We start from the raw sequence: 14,348 nt of genomic DNA, 5'->3' as shown, positions 1-14,348 counted from the left end.
TTAATATATGTTTTGAACAGCACTATGTCATTTGCCAAAGGATTGGGACAAACACACAAGCAATAGTCATAGAATGTCTTTGTTTTTTTTTTAATCAACAGAGCAAGGACTAGTATTTATACCGCAGAATGAGATATGCAGTATAATAAGTTAAAAAGTTGAAACAATTGCATATACAATTGCAGAAAAGTCATATGTAGAATACAAAAACAAAATGGCAGCCATAAAGAGATTATTCTAAATGGAGCCAACGGGGCACTGAACAGGTTGAACCCGGAGCACTTCGGCGAAGCCTGGTCCAAACCAGCAGGTTATGTCAGCAGTGTCCATGGTGAAGAAGAAAAGCTTGTCTTTGCATCGAGTTCTCCTGTAGACGGACCTCGGGTCTGCAGCCAGCACCCCTCGGATGGCGGCGGCGGCCTCGTCTGAGCTGCGCAGAAACCTGAACCTTGGACGATTGCTATCAGAGGGACCTGGAGGGCACAAAAAGTTTGTATTAGAACCCTTCTTATTTAGACTGAAAAATATTTTAAAACCAGTTTCCATCGAGTGGTACAGTTTGGCTTAGTTGTCTATACTTCTGAATTATTGCCTATCAACAGACCAACCAATATTTAAAAATCTAAATAATCTACTTACTAACTGATTGACCAACCTATTAATTCTCAGACCAACTGAATAACTCATTTACTAAGCTGCCAGCCAACAAACCAACTAACCAAATGATCGACCGAACAATGATATAAGTAAAGAATTTACAAACTGACTAATTCACATACAAGCACATTATGAACTAACTACCTGACAGACTGAGTAACTAGATAACTGGCCACCCAAGGAGCTACTGGACTAATTGACCAAGAGAATAACTAACGTGCTAAGTTTGCTAACCAACAAACTAATGAACTAACTGATCAACATCTAAATACCAACTTATCGGATGACCCAACAACCAATCACCACAATAACAAACAATCGAATAGCTTACTAACTAATTGACATACAACCTAACAAAGTGACAGACCGACTAACCAACTAACCAAAGACAAACCAATCAAGCAATAGGGATGAAACGATAACGGCAATATATTGTGATATTCAAATTGCCACAATATATCGTCGTCATTTCACGATATTAAAAGCAGCACATCTGTTAGAAAAGTCGGGTTGATTTCCATTTGTGCAGTTCTAGCACCCTCTGGTGGCCAGTTTTTTTGTGCAGTTTAATTTTCACAAGGCATGTTTTGGCCCTTCTATGTTTAAAATCCATACTAATGGTCAGATGAAGGGGAACGTAATGTGCAGTATGTCAATATGTGTAGGAACTCAATGTGTGCTTGCATTACCTATATATATATATACATATATATATATATATATATATATATATATATATATATATATATATATAATGTTTTTCATTGCTGTAATACACAAAAGCACAATATTGTGTGTGCGCTTTCTTTTTTAGTATGCAGTGTTTCCCACACCATGTTAATACTTGGGCGGGCCGCCTAAGTAAACTGGCCACAAACAAAGTATATTTCAAGAAAATTTTATAAAAATATATATATTTTAAAAAAAAAACGTGTCGCATGTATACCGCATGTAACATTAGTTAGGTTAGAGGAGACGCAAGTAGCAGGACTGTGAACCTTCCCCCCCCCAAAAAAAAATAACACCAACCACCCCCTTGGTCCAATGTGGCTGATCTGGTGAACGGCACTCATAAAGGATTACCTGAACTGCTGGTAGGAAGAAATTCTGCCAACTCCCTCTGAGCGTGTGGCGTGAAGCGCACATCCAGGCTGCCGACAGGCGGCTCTCTGATCCAGCCAGCGATGGTGCTGTAGGCCTCCTCTGTGAAACACGGCCGCCGGTCCTGCTCAGGCTCCTGAAGGCCTACGGAACTGCGCTTGCAGTCAAAACTTAGCTGACCGGGGTCACGTTTGCTCAGGTAGGCCTTCGCTTCCTCCAGCATGGTGAGAGGGTCCACAAGGTTTGGAGTTGGACTATCATCAAATTGACATTCTCCTTCTTCATTCAACTGCGCTTGTATCGGTGACAAAGGGGCGGGATCTGTGTTTGACTGACAAGACTCCAAGTCTATGGTCTTCCTACTGCAGGGGGAGTCATAGTCAGGGATGTAGGGTTTGATATCCAGCACAGGGGTTCCTGCAATCATGTCGATGTCTGACAGATGTATTGTATCACCTAGAAATAAAGCACAGAGTAATCAATGCGCAAATCTGCATTTGTCCACTTTTAAAAGGGACTTAACTCATTCACTGCCATTGACGGCTATAGAAGTCAAAAATTCATTTGAACTATTTCTATTAGTTTAACCTTCTTTTTTTTTTGATTTATTTAGAACAGATATAAAATTTGTGATTAATCGTGAGTTAACTAGTGAAGTCATGCGATTAATTACAATTAAAAATTTTAATTTAGCCGTCAATGGCGGTGAATGAGTTAAGGAAAATGTGCTTTTTAACTGCTTGTATGCAAAAAGTTGGATCTTTTGGGTGCCTGAAATGAACAAGCAAGTAAATCTTTAGTGATTTGTATTACTGGAAATCTGTTTGTGAGAGAACCATTCCAAATTTTAGTGGGCCAATTTGAGCAAAATACTACTACGGAAAAAAAAAAAAAAAGATTTCTCCTTAAAGGTTAATACGCACCTACAATTTTGTCCAGCTTTGTGAGAGTCAGGCCCAAAGCGTTGGGTCGGTGGGGACTGCGAGTCGAGTACAGGCCGACCCTCTCTCCATTCAGCCTCGGGGGCTTCACTTTGGCTTTGTGACTCATGTGGCCATTTTTGTGGAAGAGAAAGATAACCCTGGAGTGGAAAGAAGAAAATCTCATGAGACTTTAGCTTTAGGTGACAAAAGAAGAGGAAGATGCAGCATCTCTGTCCTGACAGATCAGTAGTTTATGGTGAAATTGTTTGGTTCTGGGTTCTTTGAGTTTTGGTGACTAAACGGTTCCCACTAAAAGTGTCTGTAACCAAAATTTCACCTAAATTCTGGGTTCACCTGAAAATACCCATTGTGCCTGTAGCCACATTTCCACCCGATGTTCCAGAAACTAAAAGATTCATGGAACTTAAGTATGAGTCTGAGCAAACAAAATTGGAGCTTGTAAAAAATATACCAACCCGTGTGACCTACCAGATATGAGAAAACTGCTCAAGCCCTACCAGGGCATGCTCGGGGTTATTGAAGACACTGTGCTGCAGTCGCAGTTCCGCCCTAGAGGATCCGCAGACGGTGGGCTGCCTGGGCGTCCCGTTCTTCTCGGAAAAACAGGAATGGATGTAACCAATTGGTGACGTTTGGATTTTTCCTGCAACGGTACAGAAAATTGTATATTTGTACTAAAAAAAAAAACACAGCAACAGTGAAATAAGTGTCTAGCATTACCATGCTCTAAAGCTGTCTGGGGTGAAATAGGTGGAGGAGGAGGCTGGCTTTTTTTAGGCTCCCAAACACCAACCTTGGACACAGCAGACTCGATAGAAAGCATATGTTTGCGATGAGCTCTGGTTGCAGTTTCCAACATCTGCCTGTTGGTGAAAGGCAAATTATGAGAACGGGGTTTCCTGGGTTTTATATTCCGTTCTGTTAAGTATGTTATGTTAACCACAGAATTGAATGTTTACACGACTTGCGCTAAAGAACATGAAGAATTATGCATTGCTGACAAGTGACCTATTTGAAAGAGTAGTAAAATGCTTTTTACGACTTCTAATAACGTTTCAAAGCAACCTACCGAAGATTCTTGATTTCTTTTCGCATCACAGACACCTGCTGTTTCAATTTATTAACGTGTTCGCCGCAACAGTTACAGAGAGGAACCATTTTTAAAAATATATATATAAAATGCACACAAATTTTGCTGGATTGGTTCCGTGGCTAATTGCTAGCATGCACTGTAAACACATGTCACTTGCTCTTGAGTTTACAATGGCAAGAAAAATGGATCATGGAACGCTGCTGCCACCCATCGACCATATCGGAACTGCAATTCAAGGGTGTGTCTGCTTTAAGTGCTGTGACTGTATAAGATTATTCACAAAACATGCAACTACTGTATGTATACATGTTATGTGATCTTTTTGACTTCTTTCGCAGTTTTTACAACTTAATAATGACCCTTATGCCATTCCTTAAATGTATTTTTGCAATGAAACAAAATATCAAACGGACATGTCATGCACAGTAATGGCATATTTTAACCGACAAATGGCAGCCTTGCGCTTTTTGTTCCACTCCCTAATCTTTTATTTCAGGGCAAAAAACGCTCAGTAATCTTGTGCAAGATGAACTGTAATTTTAAGATCATATAGTCATCAGGATATATTCAGATGTGGATGCAAGGAAATATATATCTTTTTTTTAAACTAACCACAAATTGCTCATTACAGCCAATAGTTTAAAAAAATCGGTATTAAAAAAAAAAAGTTGAGGGAAAAACGTTTTGTCACGCTACAGCAATCACCTCTGTACAGGGCCAGCCCAATATAGCAAAAGCAACATTGATAAGAAAATAAGAAAAACGCAGTAATACACTACCCCATCATTTGCTATTTAATTTTTGCTTTGTCATAGAAATTACGATCTAATCTGTTAAAATTTGCCTATTCATGATGATAAATGGGGAGTTGAAGATCAGTCTCAACACATGTATTTTTGCCAACAAAGAAAAGCAATAACCGCAGAAGTGAGCAATATGTTGTATTTTATTGGGTGAAACAGCTTTACAAAGTCAACATAACAATATCCCATTTACAAAGATATTGCTGCTTGAGAGTCATACAATTTTAAAAATCATACCCGACGATGGCGAGACAGTCATCGGTTTTATTAGGGGGAACAATGAATTTGTTGTTTGCTCTTGCGCAACATCCATCACTGAATTTTGAGCTAAAATAATACTAAAGCAAATAACAGAACAATAAAACAACCCATCAGAGGTTTGCGCCTCCTGAAATGAGTCAGTGTCCGAAGAGTGGTTAAAGACAATCATAATCAATTTCCTGGGAGGTAGTCTTGAAGAAGCGAGGGGTCGGACAATGATGGAATTGTCACGCGTCTTATTTTATTCTGCTTCACTGTTTAATGGGTTCTTGCTCACATCTGGAAAATAAAAAATAAAATATGTTGCTCCGCATTTAAATATACCGTATTTCTCCTTACACAAATTTAATCACCTTCATCAGCTGTTTTGTCCTGAGTTGGTGGTCCATCATTTTTCAGCTCGTCTGCGCCCAAGTCTTCAACGAGGACCTGGTCGACGTTCTCCCGGTCTTGTAGCTCTGTGGACGGGCTCTCCGCCCATTGAGGGGCAGCAGCGGGAGGTCCTAACGCTTCTGAAACAGGGACTCGGGATAGAGCGGAGACGGGAACAACATCCGGAGCTGAAGCTGGAACTGTAGACGGATCTTGGACAGGAGTGAGAGGAACAGCAGTGGGAGGCGGAATAAGATCTGAATCTGGAGCTAAAGCCTGATCCGGAGTGGTGGACAGATCTGGAAGAACCGCGGTGGAAGGCAGAGCAAGCTCTGGAGCTGAAGTTGGATCTGAAATGGTGGCCAGATCTTGGGCTAGAGCTGGAAGAACTGCAATGGGGGACGGGAAAACATCTGGAACCATGGACAGATCTTGGCTTGGAGCTGGAAGAACTGCAATGGGGGACGGGAAAACATCTGGAGCGATGGACAGATCTTGGCTGATGGGAGGCGAATCAAGACCTGGAGGTGAAACAAGCGCTACGCTGGGAATTGGAGTAAGGACAGGATTTGGCAACGACGGTGAGACTGGTTCCGGAGTCCCGCTGGTCACCGTGGGTAGAGAGTCTAACGCTAATCCTGGTATCACATCCACTGATTGCGGAAGAACCACTACAGCAGGAGCTTCCGGGTCCGCAATCTGGCCTTCCTGGCTGAAAGAGCTTTCCGGCGTGCAATCCGTCTTCCTGGGACGCCCTCTCCTCTTTGCGCCTCTCCTCGGCTCAACCTTCTGTCTTTTTCCCAGGCTCTCCAATCTGAAAGATGCCCACAATTGGGATTAGGCTCAATAATAGTGGATTGATTGCCTTGGGAAAAAGCGAATAGTACAAAGTCCATGACCTGGATGTGCAGCATCAATAGAGATCATCAGACGGGAGCAACCTTTGGTAATCGCTCTTGCCCCGTATTCAGTATAAGCTGAGCAGTGATAATCTTTGGTGGTGATAATTTGAGTGCGTTTGGAAGCCACGCCCTTCGCAAACTCTGTCTTTACAGATTTCACTTGTCGAAACAGGATCCAAGCATCCTACATAATTGCCGATTACTGGACTATGTAATGCTTCGTTACAAATTTACCCCAAAACCCACTGGTAAGTCTCCTTCTCCTCCGCTTCGGCTCTTCTCCTCTTGAGAAGTTCTCTGTCCCTCAATCGACGACGGATCCCACCTTTCAAAAATACAGAAACCAAAGACATTTAAGGAAATTGTTGACACTTGGAAAGTTAACTCTTTGACTGCCAAAAACGTTAAATAACGTTTAGTAAAATCCTATGGAGGAGTGCCAAAGACGTTAAAAGACGTTTGTTTCAAAACAGAGGTGAAACTAACCATTTTCTATTGTTGATTACTGAAAAACGGAATAAGGTAGAAACAAACTTTTTTTTCTGATGAAAGATGAGAGTCCAATCTTTCATTTGGTAGTATGTGTGTTTCCATAGTCCAAACACATAATTTTCTGTGGACCTTGAAAGATCAGTCAAAATGCTTAAATCGGCTGGCATCTATGGCATCCCTTTTCTGAAAACGTCTGTCAGTCAAAGAGTTAAAGTTGAATTGTTGAAATTTAGTCATCCAAATTGTGGTAGAATACAAAACTTTTCCATTGATTGATGAAGATGTTTTACCGTTAAGAATCTAACAGGGGTCTACAACACACAAAGTCTGGTTCTGGTTTTGGATTAAAGGTGATGTTCAGCAACTAATGAAGAATTCCAGTTGCACCTTTGATTATTCTTGAATTTCTTCTTGGCTGTGAAAGACGGTTCAATTTGAATCCAAAAGGTGTTTTTATTAAAGGTGAAACATCTTCAACTGTGATCATTTCCACTTGGTTTCTTCAGTTCTTTTTTTTTAATAAAGATGAAGCAATTTCAACAGCCAAGTAGCAGTCTGGTTGACTTCTTCAGTTCTTTTGGATTAAAGGTGAACCATCTTCATCAACTAAGTAGCACTCCCGTGTGGTTCTTCTGTTCTTAAAAATGAAATTGTTCAGCAACTATTTAAGAAATCCAAGAGGGCAACTGAACTTGTTTGTGGTTGTTGAAAACGCTTTCAAGAATAATTGAAGGCAACCAGACTTTTTGCTAGTTGCTTCTTCGTCGTGGTTTAACCTTTTAGATTAAAGGTTAACTGTCTTCAACAACCAAGGAGAAGTTGTTTGCCCATAAGTATTTCTTGAATTTCTTATTGGTTGGTGAAGATCGTTTGGCGTGTCGGATAAATACAACAATGGCTGAAATTATGCAAAAAAAAAAAAGTCTCATGCTTCTTCACTTTTGTGTAATTAACTCATTCACTGCCATTGACGGCTATAGACGTCAAAAATTAATTTGAACTATTTCTATTAGTTTAACTTTTTTTTTTAGATTTATTTAGAACAGATATAAAATTTGTGATTAATCGTGAGTTAACTAGTGAAGTCATGCGATTAATTATGATTTTAAAAAAATAATCGTCTGATGCCCCAAATTTTTTAATAATATTTTCTTTAGAAAAAGAAAAAAAAAGATGATTTTTTTTTTAAATTAAAATTACTTTTAAAAAAAGAATAAAAGATTATCAAAAATTAGGGGCGTCAGGCGATTAATTTTTTTCGTAATTAATCGCATGACTTCACTAGTTAACTCACGATTAATCAAAAATGTTATATCTGTTCTAAATGTTTTTTTCAGGTTTTCATACTCTCGTTAACTAAAGTGGACCATTTTTTTAAACTAATAGAAATAGTTCAAATGAATTTTTGACGTCTATAGCCGTCAATGGCAGTGAATGAGTTAAAGTTGCTCTCTATTCTCATATAAAAACCAAGTCTGAATCCATACCTTGGTCTTCTTCATTCTGGCTTTTATATTCAATCTCTTGCTGCAACGTCTCCTCCATGATAAGTCCTCGCTATGAATGAACTGCAGCTCGTTGAAAAGCAGGCGTTTCGTGAAAAAAAAAAAGAGAAAAAAAGTCTGTTTTCAACTCCCGCCCAAATATGAAATTATCTGGTTAACCATTACCGCTGTGCAACAAGAGCTCCTACAGGGCTGGTCTTATCATATTTGTAAAGCCGGAGGAGTTGGCACGGCTCTGACAGAGCTAAGTACAAGCAGCAAGTTATGTGCCGCCGTACAGCAGGAAACATCGTGCGAGGAAAAAAAAAAGTGCTTGTTTGTGAGCAGTTAACATGAAACGGAGTTGTTGTGCAGGACAGCGGTAACCTTTGACCAAGGTTGGATAATGATTGCTACATTAGCCAATATCAAACGGGCGAGGGCGTGAGTATGACTCTACTGTAAATTGTCTACGGTGCAGAAAGCATTGAATAACTTCAAGCCTTAAAGTTACTTGTTTTTTTTTTGTTATTATTATTCCTCTCACTGCTGACAGAAATTTCCACTACACTTATCTTACACCGAGGGAGAGCAGCTCAACAGGGGTGTGTTCTCAATCTTCCCACCGCACACCGAGACCCTCGAGGGTGTGCGTGTGTGTGTTTGTGCAAGTGTGTGTGTCTAAGTCAAAAGTGGGAGGTAGTCCAGCAGAGTAAATAACCCAAAACTATAAGCCAATATCCCGCAAAGCTACTGTATGATGGAAGTGAGGAGTTTTTGTTGTTGTTCCTGCAATCAGCACTTTAAATTCTAAATAGTTTACTGACAGCTTTTGTTATTCTGATTTTTCGAAATGATACCCCTAAATCCAAAAGGGTCAAATTTCGACCTAATCCTAAATTAGGGAATAAAGGGTTAAAATTGAAAAAAAATTATATTTTTGTGTTCAGTGAACTTATAGCAGTCATTTAATGTATGATTCATAATTTTCCAAAGAAGAAAAGGGTTCTTGGGTTCTCCAGGGTTTAAAACTCTTTCACATTTGGGTTCAGGGCCAAATATTTATCTAGGTAATATTCTTCTCTGGTCCCCAGTAGTACTAAATATTAAGCAGAGGAATAAATAAATAAATAAATAAACAGAGAGAGAGCAATGATGATGACATGTCAAATCGGTAAAATTACCGAATGAACAATACTGAGCTCTCCAGAAAAAAAGTATTAAGCAGAGGAAAATAACGACAGGATTTCCTCACGAATGGTGAAAAAAATCTAAAATAACAGCAGAAATGCTATAGGGTTATATCGTACGGTAGACGTGTTTATATTGGTTACGGGAAATAGAAGGCTATAGATCGTTATATCACACAGACGTAATCACTCATATGAGACGTAAGAGGAATCAATAAGTGGAATCGTCAGGCAAACAAACTAACCGTTCCTAGGAACCAAATGACTGTACTGAGAAGCAGGTTTTCAAAAAGAAGCCGTTTTCATTCCCCATATATCAAGTGTGAGTCCCAGAGAGGAACACATTTCTGAAGCTACCCAGTAAGTGAGCAGACTTCCTTGAAAAGTATGCACACATTTCCTAAGGTGCATGAATGATGACTGGAAGGACGACGTGCTGCAAAAAAAAAAAAAAAAAAAAAAAAGCTGCACAATACAGCCTATGTTGAGGAATCACACAACAGTGCCATCTTCTGGTACTCTCTCTTAAGTACCAAAACACTAGCAGGTGTGCAAAAACATTTTCTCCATTGATTTACCAAAACACTGAATTGCAATGTTTATGTACGAAGTGAATTGGGCACATGAGGTATATCTAACACATTTATTGTTAATGAAGCTCAAAAATTAAAGGATGAAAGGCTTTTTTTTTGTAAACAATTAAAATGCATCATTATCAATGAAAACAACAAAATACCGTTTTTGTAGGAATTGTGAAGGTAGTTGAAAGACTAAAATTTTGTAAAACTACATTCAAATCATGGATGGAATGCAAAATGTGAGACTTTGAAACGAGGGGTAAAAGAAGATGAAATATAAGACAATATGAGTAAATTTACGAAATGTATCCATTAACTATGGGACTTCTCTGATATAAAATATTGAATTCTTTAAAAAGTAGGAATTTTGAAGTTTAAATAGAGCATATTAAACTGATACAGAATTTTCTTTATTTTAACATTTCTCCATCAAATGTTTTTTTTTTAACTATGTAGAAAGTGGATTTTTCGGGCAGATGAAAAATAGTTACAAATACTGTGATTAATGAGCTTAATATTTTGAAGTTAAAATGCTGAGTCAGTTAAAAAAAACGTTATGTTTTGGAATAGCATGCAAGTGGAATTACGGGAAATGTGAATATTTTGAAATTAGAATGGTATGAATTAGTTGAGGAAATGTGATTTTTGAATTTGAGGATTAAAAAATGTTCTCTGGTATATTTATTCTTCCTTGTCGAATTAAGTTTAAAGTAGAAAATTGTGGAGCGGAAAGAACAGTAGCCCAGTTGTCTGAATGAACTGGATTTTTTTTTTTTAAATCAGAATGGTTTGGATCAATTGAGAATTATGGATGTTTGGAAATGTCAGTAAAGTAGAAATGTATGGAATGTAGAAAAATAGTAGCATGAATGGTATAAATAAGACACATTTTGACATGGTAATGGCTTGAATTGTTGAAAAATGTGAACGTTTTGGAACAGGTGTCACCAACATGGTACTGCGGGCACCAGGTAGCCCCCAAGGGCCACTTAAGTAGCCTGAAGGCCTTCTCTAAAAATAGCTCATCAGTGACATTTTTTGGGGTCTTACTATTGTTTAAAAAAAAAAAGGAGGAAGAAAAAAATCACTTACCAGTAAGCTGAACTAAATGTTTTATTTTTATTTTATGACATTAAAAAATAATGAAAAAAATGTATAGGTCACAGGTTGGCTGGCATTTGTAGCGTATGACATACAGAACAGCTAGCGGGTTAAACAACGAGGAAATTATTGGAACACATTTGTTAGTTAAGAAGCGCGTATGAAACTGGTATCCCTTTGCATAAGCCCAAGAAGCAGCTCTCTGTTTCCAAAAGGTTGCCCCTGTTTTACAATGTCAGAAAAGTGGAATTATGGGAAAAGTAGAAATGTGTAAAATGTTATTAGCTCAACCTTTAGAAGTCTGAATGGTTTGAATTGAGAAATGCTGAATTAAAGAAAATTAAAAAAAATAATAATAATTACACTCCTTACATTTGAAGGCTTTTCATCATTCACAGAATAATATAGGAAGCAGAATAACATGCATGCTGTTTAAAAAATGTTCATAGCTATCTTGTGGACTTTTTGGGGGGAATTTTAGGGAGCTGATGTTTCCCGGAAGGTAAGAGCGGTTTCATATAGATTGGGATACCCTGGCCATCTTGCATCTACAATACAAAGCTCTCTAATGCAAACTAAAAAAAGTGTACTCAAAAATAAAGAGAACCGACAGCAAGATTTTAACCAAATAGGTCATTTATTGATCAAAAGTCACACAATAATTACAGTAATAATCAAAGTAGGCTTGACTGTTATTTAAAAAAATAATAACACAGATGAAAATGTAGACTACAGGTAATCTTAATGACTAAAATTATTATTTTTTACGTTAACTAACTAGGTAAGCTGTTTTAACCTAAATGCAGCCACACAGGCAGTAGACACGCACAGCACTGTTGTTTTTGAAGCTGTGCAGCTTCCCCTTTAGGAGGCGCTGGGCTGGGCGTTTCTGGTGGCAGGTGGCGCTGTTGAGCATTATATTTTGTTTCAGTCCGGTTTCCCTCCATGGTTTCTCCTCTCCGACTAACTTAGCGTCGGCTCAGTTCATTATACACGGCTACCCCCCACCCCCCTATATTCTCCCTCCGCCGTTAAGGCATCTCTCTACGTTTTGGACTGAAGGACCCTCTTAAGGAAAAACAAAAAAGCCCCGGCGAGAAAAGTTTCACCACCGGCGGGCACCATGTTGATGGAAAACAGGATCCACTTGGAGCTACGAAACAAGACACCGTCTGAAGTGAGTCGTGCTTTTTTCCCCCCCGAAAAGCAAAGCCCTTTAGTTTTCTCCTGGGCTAGCCGCGTTAGCTTAGCTTGCTACTTTCCCCACCGTCAAATTTGCTTCAGAGTACGGTTAACGTGACGGACACCACACAGTTCTCTTGTCGGACGAAGCGGAGCCTCTAGCCGGGAGACGAAGAGGGAACGCGGCAATTCCTCCGCTCGCTTCGGCGTTATTGCAGCGCTTTAACCGTTTCGCAGCCGCCACCCCCCTCGTGTGTTCGGTGGTCCGGCTCCAAAGCCGCCCCGGACCCGACCTGACCACGAGTACGCTCTTTCTGGGGATATTTGAAGGAAATGTAGTGCGCCATGCTTGCTGCATTTCGGTGCTCTCTCGCGGTGGAGCTTTCTAGCGACTTGGGAAGCCATGTTTGCTGCTACTTAGCCTGGTGTTTAACCGCTGAACGGGGGCGCTAGTTTTAACAAAAAAAATACATTTGACCGTTCAGGTTTATGACCCGATGACGCGAATTGAATGAAAATGTAGGAACATTTTTCTTTAATAATAATAAAATAAAATAAAACATCCATTTCCGCTCGGGAGTCACGTCATTATAACTAGGTTAGCGCTAACAGCCTCACACGGCATGAATAACACACAAAAAAAGACACTTAACGCCTCTAAAAACACAATTTTATACATAAAACGTGAACTTTGAATTCGTTTTATCGTAGCTTGGTTCATATATAATAATGAACTCGTGTGTATTTCCGTATTCGGCGTGTTGAGAAGATAAGTTGAAAAATGAGTGTTGGGAAACTCTTGCCAATATATCACCGCGCACTACAGAATGGTGACTTCTTGTCTTATAAACGTGTATTATGTTAACAGTGTTATTTAATAATAGCCACACGGCTCTGGGGCTCATTTTTAAACGTCAGGCTCTCAACTTGCAGTCTTCCCGCCATATTAGCCCATCCGCCATAGTGCTGGCAGCTCCTACTAAAATGCATGGCGTCATTAAATCCCCCATACATTCGAACACGCATCCCGACGAACTACAAACGCCACCGTTGTCACATTTGACAATATGTTTTCGGGATATTGTGTTCTAGTCCGGTGGGTTTATTTACCCGAGAGTCAAGCCCTACTTCGGGTTAACACGAGTTCCGACACCCAGTGGCGCCATGCGTGGGCAGACAAAAACTCGATGCCCGCTGTTTGTCCTCGGGACTAAAAAACGACGGCGAAATGTATTTTTAATAAACAGCCGTGTTAACATGTCGGCCTCCACAATGTCTATTGAACAACGCGTGTCGCTTAGGGAAAAAAAACAGGCTCGTAGCGGCATACTGTTTCTCCGTAGGTCGCCATGTTGCCATTCTGTCGTCTTTGGAGGTCTGGAAGAAAGGAACAGTCTCCATCTTTGATTTTTTTTAGGGGGGACTAAATTTCCGTTCGCAGTGTTTTCCCCCTTCGCCACCCTTTTACCACAAAACATCGTCAAAGCAAAAAACACGGGCGCCGTTCGTTCGACGACGAGGAATATTCCGTTTTCTCCACCGAGCGCAAACAAACCGTGAAAAGTGTGTACTGAAAAAGGGTGTATTCGCAATCCTGCCCGTTGCTGCGGCGTGGGCTAATGGCGGCCGCGCACACTTCTCCTCTACTACACAGCGGCGTTTAAAAGGGGCAATGGCTGCTAGCTGCTAGCTTGTAGCTTAGCTTAGCTGACTAAAAAAAAAAAAAATCGTAGCATTTATCACAGGCTATGCGAACACGCCACTTGAGGCTCGCATGGCCCGGCCGACAAGTAAATGTAATGACGGTGGACGTAATAAGTGATGGGAATGTGGTTTGAAAACGGATAAAGCCTCCATTTTCCTGTGGTTTACTCGAATAATTCCTAACTTTTTGTTGTCTTACACATACATGCGTTTGTGTTGACTAGTGCAAGCAGTCAAGTTTTTAACTAGGGCCGAACTAACGGCATTTGTGCCCATATTATTTATAACTGAGAATTTTTAACTCAATTACTTTTCGTTTATGTACTGTATTAAGTTTAGGGCTACTTTTAGTGGCTAATCTGAATTTTGTATGGTCTGGTTGTCTTGGGAAATGTATAGGACATGATGAAATTACTTTATTTTAGGACATAATGTGGAACTGTCCAGACCAGTTAGAAGTACATTTAAGTGTAAAGTTACTACA

The 14,348-nt window shown here is 39.7% G+C and overlaps 3 protein-coding genes across 8 annotated transcripts in view; 1 reads left to right on the top strand and 2 right to left on the bottom strand.

The window, feature by feature from the left end:
* Positions 1–66: 66 nt before the first annotated feature.
* trmo (tRNA methyltransferase O) lies at positions 67–4,005 on the bottom strand. The gene is made up of 6 exons (XM_077571031.1): positions 3,772–4,005; positions 3,423–3,565; positions 3,171–3,345; positions 2,682–2,839; positions 1,741–2,214; positions 67–473 (listed from the first exon to the last, which is right to left on the bottom strand). Exons 1-6 carry the CDS (start codon positions 3,858–3,860, stop codon positions 238–240), a joined length of 1,275 nt encoding a protein of 424 aa, XP_077427157.1. The 5' UTR covers positions 3,861–4,005; the 3' UTR covers positions 67–237.
* Positions 4,006–4,723: 718 nt separating this feature from the next.
* On the bottom strand, positions 4,724–8,750 carry hemgn (hemogen). Of its 3 annotated transcripts, none has more exons than XM_077571099.1 (5): positions 8,690–8,750; positions 8,113–8,193; positions 6,368–6,458; positions 5,213–6,045; positions 4,724–5,138 (listed from the first exon to the last, which is right to left on the bottom strand). In XM_077571099.1, the coding sequence occupies exons 2-5, from the start codon at positions 8,168–8,170 to the stop codon at positions 5,101–5,103; spliced, it is 1,020 nt and encodes a 339-aa protein (XP_077427225.1). In that variant the 5' UTR covers positions 8,171–8,193; positions 8,690–8,750; the 3' UTR covers positions 4,724–5,100. The 3 variants fall into 3 exon arrangements, with proteins under 3 accessions (XP_077427225.1, XP_077427226.1, XP_077427227.1); XM_077571100.1 differs by lacking the exon at positions 8,690–8,750 and adding an exon at positions 8,296–8,397; XM_077571101.1 differs by lacking the exon at positions 8,690–8,750 and having other exon boundaries at positions 6,380–6,458; positions 8,113–8,421.
* A 3,155-nt stretch (positions 8,751–11,905) lies between these two features.
* The window catches only part of anp32b (acidic (leucine-rich) nuclear phosphoprotein 32 family, member B), an 8,178-nt gene continuing 5,735 nt past the window's right edge, over positions 11,906–14,348 (top strand). The window contains exon 1 of one of the 4 annotated variants that reach the window (XM_077569786.1): positions 11,906–12,155. In XM_077569786.1, coding sequence (XP_077425912.1) covers positions 12,102–12,155 — 54 coding nt within the window. In that variant the 5' untranslated portion in view covers positions 11,906–12,101. Of the gene's footprint in view, positions 12,156–12,517 lie in introns of those variants that run through there. The other 3 variants (XM_077569785.1, XM_077569784.1, XM_077569788.1) reach the window with 3 other exon arrangements.

The sequence above is a fragment of the Vanacampus margaritifer genome, chromosome 7, assembly GCF_051991255.1.
Source record: "Vanacampus margaritifer isolate UIUO_Vmar chromosome 7, RoL_Vmar_1.0, whole genome shotgun sequence".
Classification (NCBI taxonomy): Eukaryota; Metazoa; Chordata; class Actinopteri; order Syngnathiformes; family Syngnathidae; genus Vanacampus; species Vanacampus margaritifer.
Note: the sequence above shows the minus strand (reverse complement) of the source record. Positions and strands in the feature narration are given on the sequence as shown.

Bases quoted from the DNA above. Each gene is read 5' to 3' on its own strand.
- hemgn (XM_077571099.1), bottom strand. From the start codon at position 8,170: ATGGAGGAGACGTTGCAGCAAGAGATTGAATATAAAAGCCAGAATGAA. The intron at 6,459-8,112 runs GTATGGATTCAG...TATTTTTGAAAG, and splicing joins CCAGAATGAAGAAGACCAAG to GTGGGATCCGTCGTCGATTG. The intron at 6,046-6,367 runs GTAAATTTGTAA...GGCATCTTTCAG, and splicing joins ACTTACCAGTGGGTTTTGGG to ATTGGAGAGCCTGGGAAAAA.
- trmo (XM_077571031.1), bottom strand. From the start codon at position 3,860: ATGGTTCCTCTCTGTAACTGTTGCGGCGAACACGTTAATAAATTGAAA. The intron at 3,566-3,771 runs GTAGGTTGCTTT...TTTCACCAACAG, and splicing joins AAAGAAATCAAGAATCTTCG to GCAGATGTTGGAAACTGCAA. The intron at 3,346-3,422 runs GTAATGCTAGAC...GTACCGTTGCAG, and splicing joins CCAGACAGCTTTAGAGCATG to GAAAAATCCAAACGTCACCA.